The 14,492-nt window shown below is 40.1% G+C and overlaps 1 protein-coding gene across 2 annotated transcripts in view; it reads left to right on the plus strand.

The window, feature by feature from the left end:
- The window catches only part of HERPUD2 (HERPUD family member 2), a 57,214-nt gene that overhangs the window by 19,579 nt on the left and 23,143 nt on the right, over window positions 1-14,492 (plus strand). Inside the window, exon 3 of one of the 2 annotated variants that reach the window (XM_007182329.3) lies at window positions 12,652-12,729. The exons of the other annotated variant lie outside the window; for it this stretch is intronic. Within the exon in view, the coding sequence (XP_007182391.1) occupies window positions 12,652-12,729 (78 nt within the window). The remainder of the gene's footprint in view (window positions 1-12,651; window positions 12,730-14,492) is intronic. 2 annotated transcript variants of the gene reach the window in all.

The raw sequence follows: 14,492 nt of genomic DNA on the forward strand, positions 1-14,492 counted from the left end.
AAATTACTTTTCTCTCTGTGTAGAGAAGCTAAAATTAATTAAAAGCTTTCTTTTTGTTATTTATAAATGTCATTTTAAACTGATTCTTTTTTTTTTTTTTCAAACATCTTTATTGAAGTATAATTGCCTTACAATAGTGTGTTAGCATCTGCTTTATAACAAAGTGAATCTGTTATACATATACAATATGTTCCCATTTCTCTTCCCTCTTGCATCTCCCTCCCTCCCACCCTCCCCATCCCACCCCTCTAGGTGGTCACAAAGCACCGAGCTGATCTCCCTGTGCTATGCGGCTGCTTCCCACTAGCTATCTATTTTACATTTGGTAGTGTATATATGTCCATGACACTCTCTTACCCTGTCACATCTCACCCCACCCCCTCCCCATATCCTCAAGTCCATTCTCTAGTAGGTCTGTGTCTTTATTCCCGTCTTGCCACTAGGTTCTTCATGGCCTTTTTTTTTTTTTTTTCCCTTAGATTCCATATATATGTGTTAGCATACTGTATTTGTTTTTCTCTTTCTGACTTACTTCACTCTGTATGACAGACTCTAACTCCATCCACCTCATTACAAATACCTCCATTTCATTTCTTTTTATGGCTGAGTAATATTCCATTGTATATATGTGCCACATCTTCTTTATCCATTCATCTGTCGATGGACATTTAGGTTGCTTCCATGTCCTGGCTATTGTAAATAGAGCTGCAATGAACATTTTGGTACATGACTCTTTTTGACCTATGGTTTTCTCAGGGTATATGCCCAGTAGTGGGATTGCTGGGTCGTATGGTAGTTCTATTTGTAGTTTTTTAAGGAACCTCCATACTGTTCTCCATAGTGGCTGTATCAATTTACATTCCCACCAATAGTGCAAGAGTGTTCCCTTTCCTCCACACCCTCTCCAGCATTTATTGTTTCTAGATTTTTTGATGATGGCCATTCTGACCGGTGTGAGATGATATCTCATTGTAGTTTTGATTTGCATTTCTCTAATGATTAATGATGTTGAGCATTCTTTCATGTGTCTGTAGGCCATCTGTATATCTTCTTTGGAGAAATGTCTATTTAGATCTTCTGCCCATTTTTGGATTGGGTTGTTTGTTTTTTTGTTATTGAGCTGCATGAGCTGCTTGTAAATCTTGGAGATTAATCCTTTGTCAGTTGCTTCATTTGCAAATATTTTCTCCCATTCTGAGGGTTGTCTTTTGGTCTTGTTTATGGTTTCCTTTGCTGTGCAAAAGCTTTTCAGTTTCATTAGGTCCCATTTGTTTATTTGTGTTCTTATTTCCATTTCTCTGGGAGCTGGGTCAGAAAGAATCTTGCTGTGATGTATGTCATAGAGTGTTCTGCCTATGTTTTCCTCTAAGAGTTTGATAGTGTCTGCCCTTACACTTAGGTCTTTAATCCATTTTGAGTTTATTTTTGTGCATGGTGTCAGGGAGTGTTCTAATTTCATACTTTTACATGTTCCTGTCCAATTTTCCCAGCACCACTTATTGAAGAGGCTGTCTTTTCTCCACTGTATATGCTTGCCTCCTTTATCAAAGATAAGTTGACCATATGTGTGTGGGTTTATCTCTGGGCTTTCTATCCTGTTCCATTGATCTATATTTCTGTTTTTGTGCCAATACCAAACTGTCTTGATTACTGAAGCTTTGTAATATAGTCTAAAGTCAGGGAGCCTGATTCCCCCAGCTCCATTTTTCGTTCTCAAGATTGCTTTGGCTATTCGGGGTCTTTTGTGTTTCCATACAAATTGTGAAATTTTTTGTTCTAGTTCTGTGAAAAATGCCAGTGGTAGTTTGATAGGGATTGCATTGAATCTGTAGATTGCTTTGGGTAGTAGAGACATTTTCACAATGTTGATTCTTCCAATCCAGGAACATGGTATATCTCTCCATCTATTTGTATCATCTTTAATTTCTTTCATCAGTGTCTTATAATTTTCTGCATACAGGTCTTTTGTCTCCTTAGGTAGGTTTATTCCTAGATATTTTATTCTTTTTGTTGCAATGGTAAATGGGAGTGTTTTCTTAATTTCACTTTCAGATTTTTCGTCATTAGTGTATAGAAATGCAAGAGATTTCTGTGCATTAATTTTGTATCCTGCTACTTTACCAAATTCATTGATTAGCTCTAGGAGTTTTCTGGTAGCATCTTTAGGATTCTCTATGTATAGTATCATGTCATCTGCAAATAGTGACAGCTTTACTTCTTCTTTTCCGATTTGGATTCCTTTTATTTCTTTGTCTTTTCTGATTGCTGTGGCTAGGACTTCCAGAACTATGTTGAATAATAGTGGTGAGAGTGGGCAACCTTGTCTTGTTCCTGATCTTAGTGGAAATGGTTTCAGTTTTTCACCATTGAGGACAATGTTGGCTGTGGGTTTGTCATATATGGCCTTTATTATGTTGAGGAAAGTTCCCTCTATGCCTACTTTCTGCAGGGCTTTTATCATAAATGGGTGTTGAATTTTGTCAAAAGCTTTCTCTGCATCTATTGAGATGATCATATGGTTTTTCTCCTTCAATTTGTTAATATGGTGTATCACATTGATTGATTTGCGTATATTGAAGAATCCTTGCATTCCTGGGATAAACCCCACTTGATCATGGTGTATGATCCTTTTAATGTGCTGTTGGATTCTGTTTGCTAGTATTTTGTTGAGGATTTTTGCATCTATGTTCATCAGTGATATTGGCCTGTAGTTTTCTTTCTTTGTGACATCTTTGTCTGGTTTTGGTATCAGGGTGATGGTGGCCTCGTAGAATGAGTTTGGGAGTGTTCCTCCCTCTGCAATATTTTGGAAGAGTTTGAGAAGGATAGGTGTTAGCTCTTCTCTAAATGTTTGATAGAATTCGCCTGTGAAGCCATCTGGTCCTGGGCTTTTGTTTGTTGGAAGGTTTTTAATCACAGTTTCAATTTCAGTGCTTGTGATTGGTCTGTTCATATTTTCTATTTCTTCCTGGTTCAGTCTCGGCAGTTTGTGCATTTCTAAGAATCTGTCCATTTCTTCCAGGTTGTCCATTTTATTGGCATGTAGTTGCTTGTAGTAATCTCTCATGATCTTTTGTATTTCTGCAGGGTCAGTGGTTACTTCTCCTTTTTCATTTCTAATTCTATTGATCTGAGTCTTCTCCCTTTTTCTCTTGATGAGTCTGGCTAATGGTTTATCAATTTTGTTTATCTTCTCAAAGAACCAGCTTTTAGTTTCATTGATTTTTGCTATTGTTTCCTTCATTTCTTTTTCATTTATTTCTGACCTGATCTTTATAATTTCTTTCCTTCTGCTGGCTTTGGGGTTTTTTTGTTCTTCTTTCTCTAATTGCTTTAGGTGCAAGGTTAGGTTGTTTATTCGAGATGTTTCCTGTTTCTTGAGGTAGGCTTGTATTGCTATAAACTTCCCTCTTAGCACTGCTTTTGCTGTGTCCCATAGGTTTTGGGTCGTCGTGTCTCCATTGTCATTTGTTTCTAGGTATTTTTTGATTTCCCCTTTGATTTCTTCAGTAATCACTTCGTTATTAAGTAATGTATTGTGTAGCCTCCATGTGTTTGTATTTTTTACAGATCTTTTCCTGTAATTGATATCTAGTCTCATAGCATTGTGGTCGGAAAAGATACTTGATACGATTTCAATTTTCTTAAATTTACCAAGGCTTGATTTGTGACCCAAGATATGATCTATCCTGGAGAATGTTCCATGAGCACTTGAGAAAAATGTGTATTCTGTTGTTTTTGGGTGGAATGTCCTATAAATATCAATTAAGTCCATATTGTTTAATGTATCATTTAAAGCTTGTGTTTCCTTATTTATTTTCATTTTGGATGATCTGTCCATTGGTGAAAGTGGGGTGTTAAAGTCCCCTACTATGATTGTGTTGCTGTCAATTTCCCCTTTCATGGCTGTTAGTATTTGCCTTATGTATTGAGGTGCTCCTATGTTGGGTGCATAAATATTTACAATTGTTATACCTTCCTCTTGGATCGATCCCTTGATCATTATATAGTGTCCTTCTTTGTCTCTTGTAATAGTCTTTATTTTAAAGTCTATTTTGTCTGATATGAGAATTGCTACTCCAGCTTTCTTTTGATTTCCATTTGCATGGAATATCTTTTTCCATCCCCTCACTTTCAGTCTGTATGTGTCTCTAGGTCTGAAGTGGGTCTCTTGTAGACAGCATATGTATGGGTCTTGTTTTTGTATCCATTCAGCCAGCCTGTGTCTTTTGGTGGGAGCATTTAATCCATTTACATTCAAGGTAATTATCGATATGTATGTTCCTATTCCCATTTTCTTAAATGTATTGGGTTTGTTATTGTAGGTGTTTTCCTTCTCTTGTGTTTCTTGCCTAGAGAATTTCCTTTAGCATTTGTTGTAAAGCTGGTTTGGTGGTGCTGAACTCTCTCAGCTTTTGCTTGTCTGTAAAGGTTTTAATTTCTCCATCGAATCTGAATGAGATCCTTGCTGGGTAGAGTAATCTTGGTTGTAGGTTTTTCTCCTTCATGACTTTAAGTATATCCTGCCACTCCCTTCTGGCTTGCAGAGTTTCTGCTGAGAGATCAGATGTTAACCTTATGGGGATTCCCTTGTGTGTTATTTGTTTTTTTTCCCTTGCTGCCTTTAATATGTTTTCCTTATATTTAATTTTTGACAGTTTGATTAATATGTGTCTTGGCGTGTTCCTCCTTGGGTTTATCCTGTATGGGACTCTCTGTGCTTCCAGGACTTGATTAACTATTTCCTTTCCCATATTAGGGAAGTTTTCAACTATAATCTCTTCAAATATTTTCTCAGTCCCTTTCTTTTTCTCTTCTTCTTCTGGTACCCCTATAATTCGAATGTTGGCACGTTTAATGTTGTCCCAGAGGTCCCTGAGACTGTCCTCAGTTCTTTTCATTCTTTTTTCTTTATCCTGCTCTGTAGTAGTTATTTCCACCATTTTATCTTCCAGGTCACTTATCCTTTCTTCTGCCTCAGTTATTCTACTATTGATCCCATCTAGAGTATTTTTAATTTCATTTATTGTGTTTTTCATCATTGCTTGGTTCCTCTTTAGTTCTTCTACGTCCTTGTTAAATGTTTCTTGCATTTTGTCTATTCTATTTCCAAGATTTTGGATCATCCTTACTATCATTATTCTGAATTCTTTTTCAGGTAGACTACCTATTTCCTCTTCATTTGTTAAGTCCAGTGTGTTTTGAGCCTGCTCCTTCATCTGCTGTGTGTTTTTCTGTCGTCTCATTTTGCCTATCTTACTGTGTTTGGGGTCTCCTTTTCACAGGCTGCAGGTTCGTAGTTCCCGTTGTTTTTGGTATCTGTCCCCAGCGGCTAAGGTTGGTTCAGTGGGTTGTGTAGGCTTCCTGGTGGAGGGAACTAGTGCCTGAGTTCTGGTGGATGAGGCTAGATCTTGTCTTTCTGGTGGGCGCGTCCACGTCTGGTGGTGTATTTTGTGGTGTCTGTGGCCTTATTATGATTTTAGGCAGCCTCTCTGCCAATGGATGGGGTTGTGTTCCTGTCTAGCTAGTTGTTTGGCATAGGATGTCCAGCACTGTAGCTTGCTGGTCGTTGAGTGAAGCTGGGTCTTGATGTTGAGATGGAGATCTCTGGGAGATTTTTGCCGTTTGGTATTACGTGGAGCTGGGAGGTCTCTTGTGGACCAGTGTTCTGAAGTTGGCTCTCCCACCTCAGAGGCACGGCCCTGATGCCTGGCTGGAGCACCAAGAGCCTTTCGTCCACACGGCTCAGAGTAAAAGGGAGAAAAAATAGAAAGAAAGAAAGAAAGAGGCTATAATATAGTGAAGTAAAATAAAGCTATTGTAAAGCAAAGCTATACAGACAAAATCTCACCCAGAAGCATATACATATACACTCACTAAAAAAAGGAAAAGGGGAAAAATTAATATCTCCTGCTCCCAGAGTCCACCTCCTGAATTTGGGATGATTCGTTGTCTATTCAGGTATTCCACAGATGCAGGTACATCAAGTTGTCTGTGGAGCTTTAATCCGCTGCTCCCGAGGCTGCTGGGAGAGATTTCCCCTTCTCTTCCCTGTTCGCACAGCTCCTGGGGTTCAGCTTTGGATTTGGACCCGCCTCTGCGTGTAGGTCGCCTGAGGGCGTCTGTTCCCCGCCCAGACAGGACGGGGTTAAAGGAGCAGCTGCTTCGGGGGCTCTGGCTCACCCAGGCCGCGGGGAGGGAGGGGTACAGAGGAGGCGGGGCGAGCCTGCGGCGTCAGAGGCCGGCGTGACGTTGCACCAGCCTGAGGCGTGCAGTGCGTTCTCCCGGGGATGTTGTCCCCGGATCCCGGGACCCTGGCAGTGGCGGGCTGCACAGGCTCCCGGGAGGGTTGGTGTGGAGAGTGACCTGTGCTCGCACACAGGCTTTTTGGAGGCGGCAGCAGCAGCCCCAGCGTCTCACGCCCGTCTCTGGGGTCCGCGCTGATCGCCGTGGCTTGCGCCCTTCTCTGGAGTTCGTTTAGGCGGCGCTCTGAATCCCCTCTCCTTGCGCGCAGCGAAACAAAGAGGCAAGAAAAAGTCTCTTGCCTCTTCGGCAGCTGCAGACCTTTTCCCGGTCTCCCTCCCGGCTAGCTGTGGTGCGCCAACCCCTTCAGGCTGTGTTCACGCCGCCAGCCCCAGTCCTCTCCCTGTGATCCGACCGCAGCCGGAGCCTCAGCTCCCAGCCCCGCCCGCCCCGGCGGGGGAGTAGACAAGCCTCTCGGGCTGGTGAGCGCCGCTCGGCGCCGAGCCTCTGTGCGGGAGTCTCTCCGATTTTCCCTCTGCGCCCCTGTTGCTGTGGGATCCGCGCTGATAGCCGCGGCTCGCGCCCTTCTCTGGAGTTCGTTTAGGCGGCGCTCTGAATCCCCTCTCCTTGCCCGCCGCGAAACAAAGAGGCAAGAAAAAGACTCTTGCCTCTTCGGCAGCCGCAGACTTTTTCCCGGACTCCCTCCGGGCTAGCTGTGGTGCGCTAACCCCTTCAGGCTGTGTTCACGCCGCCAGTCCCAGTCCTCTCCCTGCGATCCGACCGAAGCCCGAGCCTCAGCTCCCAGCCCTGCCCGCCCCGGCGGGGGAGCAGACAAGCCTCTCGGGCTGGTGAGTGCTGCTCGGCGCCGAGCCTCTGTGCGGGAACCTCTCCGCTTTGCCCTCCGCACCTCTGTGGCTGCGCTCTCCTCCGTGGCTCTGAAGCGTCCCCCCTCCGCCCCCCGCAGTCTCTGCCCGCGAAGGGGCTCCTAGTGCGTGGAAACCTTTCCTCCTTCACGGCTCCCTCCCACTGGTGCAGGTGCCGTCCCTATTCTTTTGTCTCTGTTATTTCTTTTTTCTTTTGCCCTACCCAAGTACGGGGGGAGTTTCTTGCCTTTTTGGAGGTCGGACGTTTTCTGCCAGCGTTCAGTGGGTGTTCTGTAGGAGCAGTTCCACGTGTAGGTGTATTTCTACTGTATCTGTGGGAAGGAATGTGATCTCCGCGTCTTACTCTTCCGCCATCTTCCCTCCCTTCTAAACTGATTCTTGAAAGCTCTTCAAACATGGATTAGGTCTTGCTTTTTTAGTCATTAAAACTGATAGTTATTGCAACTTTAACCAAACCTATTTAGCAGTGTCCTAATCATGTTCTTATACATAATGAAGATAGTCTGCTATTAGTCATACAACTTATCAATACTTTCACATAATCTCTCATTAGATCCTCAGGAAACAGCATGATGTAAGAGAAGCAGGTATTAGAGATTAGTATCACATGCTCATTGAATGTTTACTAGGTGTTGTGCCCTGTTCTTAGAGGTTTGTATGCATTTTCATTGTTGTGAAAATTCAACCCTGTGAAATAGGTACTATTATTGCCCTCATTTTTCAGTTAAAAAAACTGAGGCACAGACTGGTGGTAGTGGGATCATGTACAAGTTTCTCAACATTTCTTCACCTATCTGTCATATTCTTCTCTAAGTCCAACTCCTTCACACGAGATTCTACCCCTTATTAGCTACTCAAGGACATTGCTCTTGAAATTCTCTATTTTTCTCTCCTGCATCCTCAGTTTTTCCTTTCTACTGGATTATTCCTGTTGGCATACAAACATGTTATTTCTCTCTTCCTAAAAAAACAAAAACACGAAACAGTAAAACAAACAAGACCCTCTTTGATTCCACTTCCCTTCTAGCTGTTGCTTTCTTTCTTTCCTGTCTTTAGTGCACAACTTCTTATAAATTATGAATATTCACTGTATCTGTACTCCTCTCCTGTTCTCTTGAATCCATTCCAGTTAAGTTTTTACCCTACTGTTCCACCAAGATTGCTTTTATGAAGATCACCAGGGAGCTCCATGTTCCAGGATACGGTGGGGGAATAGAGAAATAAGTAGAATAGTATGAAAGAAGGACACTACGATGAATAACAAAAGCCCGTAAACACTCAAATATCCATATTGTAAACTTTAGTATTTCTGTGTAATGGAGCATTATGCATCTGTCAAAAAGAATGGGGAAGACATCTTTATACTGCTAAGGAGTAATCTCCAGGGTACAGTAAGTGAGAAAACAAGGTACAAAGGAGTATCGTGTACTATCTTTTATGTGAGAAAAGAAGGGAAATACAAGTGTATTTGTATTCAGGTTTGTTATGTTGTTAAAAAATGATGGAAGGGTAATTCAGAATTATAGAGAAAGAGGGTAGGGACAGAAGCTAAACCTCTTTGTACCTTGTTCTATAATTTTTACTTTGTTTCCATGTGTGTTATATATAATTAAAAAAAATTAAATAGAAAAAAATTCCTAAATGGTAACAAAACAATTTAACAATGTCAGGATGGTGACAAAACTGTAAGAAGAATTATTACAAGTAATTTCAAAACAGTATTTTGACTGCATATCCCTAATGGGATATATCTAAGGACGGAAAAAAGTGACAAGAAATCTTAAACCTCATCCAATATTGTTATTATTTGAGATTATACATAGTAGGATAAAGCATATAAGTACTTTTGCTAATGGCATACGTTTGTTAATATCATTAGCAAGAAAGATTTTCAGGGTGATAGAGATACAAATAAAAAACCATATACTGTTTAATTAAAATTGGAAATATGAATATATACTCAGGGTTTAAGTTTCTCTTTCTCAAAAATACATATTTTCTAGCTCTCCTCAATGAAGAATCTTAGAAATAATAGCAAGTAACAATAAGTACTCTTAGACCCCAGATTTTGTCTCTAGATGCCATTTCCCATTAAAAGGAATCAAGGCCCCTGGAACAGTGGCTGATTCCAGGCCTGGGGAAAGAAATGTGGAAGATGAACCTGGTGTGCCCAAAAGTAAGGAAGCTCTTAGAGACTACAGAGGTCATGTCAAAGTGACATAGGATCCATCCTGAAGGGAATCCTACTGGCCAAAGATGGTGCAATTTGAGGATTAACAAAAAAAGAACCAGGTGGCAGTATATTGAAAAACATAAAATTTCACAAGCTCATAATGATACTTAAACCAAAACTTTTTGGCCACTTCTGGAGGTTGCTTGGGCACTCATTCTGGAAACTGATAAAGGGAATAAATTGAGCATTTTTGCTGTCTTTCTTGTGTAATCTAGGTAAGCAAATGGTCGATGAGGTAAAGTTCTTTTAGAAGAAGCACAGCTAATACAGAAAGAATTAGAGAATCAGAAAATATTTTCTACCCCTAATGAAATAATGGATCTAGGCAGTTGGATCTAGGTTGTTAATAAGGTGAATGTTTGATGGCAGACTTTATAAGGGATGAATTCGGCTGACAACATTTGAACCCACTGATCAAACTTAACATGACTAAAAGTAAGTCACTCAATCCAGTGTGCTAATAATGATGTGATGCAACAGGAAGTTCTCTTGTCAAACAAAAAAGAACCTGAATTTAATCAACCCTCTAGATCTAACTGCATTATACAGAGACTACAGGACATGCTGTACAATACCAGGAGGACATAGTCACCCAATTCCAGATTGCAACATGTTTTCTTCAACAAATAGCTAGGGAAAAATTTTAAAGAAGTGGAAGCTGTTAAAAGATTAAAAGAGACGTAACAGCCCCATCCCATGTGTGAACCTTGTTTGTGTTCTGATTTAGACAAACCATTCCTAAAAAGACATTTTTGAGCAAGTGGGAAAAACTGAGCTGTGCTGGATATCACATTATAAGGAATTAATATTTATTTTGTTGAATGTGGTAATATTGTGGGTAGTTGGAAAAAAAACTGTTACAGATACATTCTGTTTTTTACAGGCAAAAAGAAATATGTGGTATTTGCTTTAAAACTCTCTTCCTTGCCAAAAACAAAATGGGGGTAGGTGGGTAAATGAAACAGCAGTAGCAGAATGTTGATAATTGTTGGAGCTGGATATTGGGGAATTCTTGAAGATGGTAAGGGGGTTCATTTTATTCTCTCCACTTTGTGTATGTTTGAGAAGTTTCATAGTAAAGTAAGGAAAGAACTGATATTTTTTATACAGAATGATATGACATAGAAGTATCTATTAAATGTTTGGACTGGTGAAAGAATGATAGTTTATGATGGCTGTAGTATTTATCAAAGAAACTTCTTTAGGTTGCAGCTGAAGTAATAAGTATATTGTGGAAACTTATAAAGCATTACATAATTCATTTGTCCAGGGATTAAATCAGTCATTATCTACTTAGCATTTAACTTATGTTATATAATTTACTGTTTGTGCTCCACTCAATATTTATATGTATCGATTGAAGTTTCAAGACTTGTGATATGTATTTTAAAAAAAATCCTTGGGACTTCCCTGGTGGTGCAGTGGTTAAGAATCCGCCTGCCAATGCAGGGGACACGGGTTCGAGCCCTGGTCCGGGAAGATCCCACATGCCGTGGAGCAACTAAGCCCACGCACCACGACTACTGAGCCTGCGCTCTAGAGCCCGCGCACCACTACTGAGTCCACGCGCTGCAACTACTGAAGCCCACACGCCTAGAGCCCATGCTCCGCAACAAGAGAAGCCACCGCAATGAGAAGCCCACGCACCGCAACAAAGAGTAGCCCCCACTTGCCTCAACAATGAGAACCCAGCGCAGCCAAAAATAAATAAATAAATTAAAAAAAAATCCTTTGTTGTATTTGGTTGTTAATATAAGAATTTTTATATGTGCATTTTAGGAATGGTACACTCAAAAATAATTCCAGGGGAAGCTAAATTATGCCTAAAAGCTAAGTATCTTGGAAGGACAACTATACCTTCCCTTGATCTTTGGTACCTAAGGACCCCTGAATCACAGATATTACTCAGTATGACTCTTTCTACTATGGTTATTTTTAAAGTTAAGACTTTTTTAGTAGCCATGTTGCATATGTAGTCTGTTTGAAGATTGTTATAGTTATTGCTTGGATTTGGCATGTTTAGTAATTGTTGATATAGCTGATATTTAACTGTTTTAATAGAATTCAAGGAACATTTGCCTGTTTCTCAGTTATGAAATAGGAGGTCTTATGGGGACTCTACATAAATGCTTTTATTTTAAATACTTAATGCTTGTAGTGTGAGCACTTAGCAGGTTTATTTTAAGTACAAAATAAGGCAGAGATAACCAGAACATAGCTCCTATTTTGGGTTGCATATGGAGATGGCACTTGAATCTCCATGCACTTGAGTTGATTTTTCTTTAGTCTTGTGTTTTTGAAAAATGTATGAAGGTATTCATGAGAATGGCAGGAATAATAAAAACAAGAATAGTTACCTAAAGCTGTAACTAAATCCAAATGGCTTTGGAATTAAAACCAATAAATTGTCCTGCATGATGTTAGTAAAGAATAAAATAAATCTTATGTTTACTTTTGATTAAAAATACTGACAATGCAAAATAACACTGGTGACCTTGGAATTTTATCCCATTGTTGACTGTTAATAGAAAGTCAGCCACCTTCTCATTTATAATCTTGAAGTTTTTTTTTTTTGATTTGAGTATTTCTTGTGCCCATTTTTTTTAAAGGGGCGGGGCCTAAGGCGGGACCGAGCGGGACCTCGAGGAGCGGGGGCGGGATGGAGGAGTCTTCTTTTTTTTTTTTTTAATTTTTATTTATTTATGGCTGTGTTGGGTCTTCGTTTCTGCGCGAGGGCTTTCTCTAGTTGTGGCAAGCGGGGGCCACTCTTCATCGCGGTGCGCGGGCTTCTCACTATGGCGGCCTCTCTTGTTGCGGAGCACAGGCTCCAGACGCGCAGGCTCAGTAATTGTGGCTCACGGGCCTAGTTGCTCCGCGGCATGTGGGATCTTCCCAGCGCAGGGCTCGAACCCGTGTCCCCTGCATTGGCAGGCAGACTCTCAACCACTGCGCCACCAGGAAAGCCCCCCTTGAAGGTTTTTAATGACAGTCACACATGGATTGCATTATGGCTGAAAAGTCAAACTTCCAATTTACCTTTTTTTCCTCGTTTTAAAAATAATTTGATAATTATCCATATTTTATTATATCTACAGTAGATATGCTACCATTTGCTGAACTTTTAATGTCTTAAGTGGAATTTGGAAAAACAAAATTCTTAAATTATGTCAGTTTTCTGCTTATTTGTGCCTAAAGGGAGTTTTACTTTACCCATTGTAAGGCATCTTATTCCCAACCTTCAATTTGTATAATTAGAAAAAGTTGAATTCTTTTCTTTGTCCCATTTCTTAGTTGACAAAGGATCAGAGGTTGGTGTATTCTGGCAGACTGCTTCCCGATCACCTGCAGCTGAAAGACATTCTCAGAAAAGTAAGCTTTTCTACCACTATTTGATACCAGATACTCAGAGTGCCAGAGGAGATATGTTCTGAAGTTTTATTGATATCCAACCAGTTTAGTTTTTAGATACTTAAAATCAACTCTTTTGGGTAGCATAATAGGTGATTCTGATTAGTTTAGGTAACAGTTTTGTATATCCATCTGATAGCTAAATCTGAAATAGGATTATATATTTGTGTTCAGGGATTTGTTATCTTGTGTAAGAAAGCAGTACTGAGTTATCAGTAAACTGTGCAGGAGTAGAGTGCTCAAGTAGTGGTGAAGGATTTTCATTGATAATAGTCTCCTCTCTTAAATACCCTTCTGACCAAACTACGTTTTAATACAAGTTAACTTGGCTTAGGAGTTTAATTTCAGGACAGAAAATAGAAGAAAGCCCAATTGGTCCATCAGTTAGCAAACTTTGAATGCTGGTACTCAGAGTTAAATATATTTGAATACAGTTTTTTTGACAGATTGAATGCTAGTTATTTTAATGGCAGCCTTTTAGCTCATGTTTATTGGTGGAATTTATACTTTTAGAACTTTTCTATGTTTGAGATTCTTTTTGGTTGTGAGTGTAGCAGAATTGAATATATAGCTGTTAATGTTTTGCTTTAGATCTTTGACTTAACTCAGTGTTTTCTGGATATCCCTAATCTCTCTATCCTCTCCTGTATGTTTATTGATCACCTGTGGGAAACTTTAAAAAATCTTACACTGGTGTGTTCCTTCTGTTAGATAGTTGACATTTTAGCTTTGCCAGTGTGACTTCTTGCTGTCATTTTCATTTTAATCATGTAGTTTCAGGTTGCCAAAGTGGTTTAATAACCTCTCTGTCTCCCTCGCTCTCTCTCCCTCTCAAAAATAGTGGAATTTGCAGCAAACTCACCCCCCGCCTTTGTTTTCTTAATAGACTTTGTTTTTTAGAGTAGTTTTAGGTTCACAGCAAAATTTAGCAGAGGGTATAGAAATTTCCCATATACCTCCTGCCTCCGCACATACACAGCTACCCCCACTAACAACATCCATGTCAGAGTGGTATAGTAGTTACAGTTGATGCCTACATTGACCTCATTATCACCCCAAACCCATAGTTTCCATTAGGGTTCACTCTTGGTGTTGTACATTCTGTAGATTTTAACAAATGTAAAATGACATGTAGCCACCATTATAGTATTGTACAGAATATTTCACTATCCCCCAAATCCTCTGTGCTTCACCTCTTCATTCTTTCCCTGTTTTTATCCTTAAAAACCTTTTTGCTATATGCTCTTTGAAATATATATTATTTTACCCAAGTATAGCTAGAGGCTGCACATGCGTACTTTTAAAAAGGCTTTTGCTGCCAGAAATCATTTCCAACCAGAAGACTTAAAAGAAGAATGCCTCAGGACTTCCCTGGTGGTCCAGTGGTTAAGACTCTGCACTTCCACTGCAGGGGGCACAGGTTCGATCCCGGGTCTGGGAACTAAGATCCCACATGCTTTTTTTTTTTTTTTTTTTTTTTTTTTTAATTTTGGCTCCACCACGCTGCATGTGGGATCTTAGTTCCCTAACCAGGGATTGAACGCACGCCCCCTGCATTGGAAGGTGGAGTCTTAACCACTGGACCGCCCGGGAAGTCCCTTTTCTTTCTTTTTTAAAATTGCTGAGCCATCCTTTGTTCTTCTCTGCCCCCCTTTATTCTCTTTCCTTTCTCCATCTTATTTACTTGCTTTATGCCTAACTATAAATATACTCATGAAATTGCT

Source organism: Balaenoptera acutorostrata, chromosome 7 (genome assembly GCF_949987535.1).
Source record: "Balaenoptera acutorostrata chromosome 7, mBalAcu1.1, whole genome shotgun sequence".
NCBI classification, from domain to species: Eukaryota; Metazoa; Chordata; class Mammalia; order Artiodactyla; family Balaenopteridae; genus Balaenoptera; species Balaenoptera acutorostrata.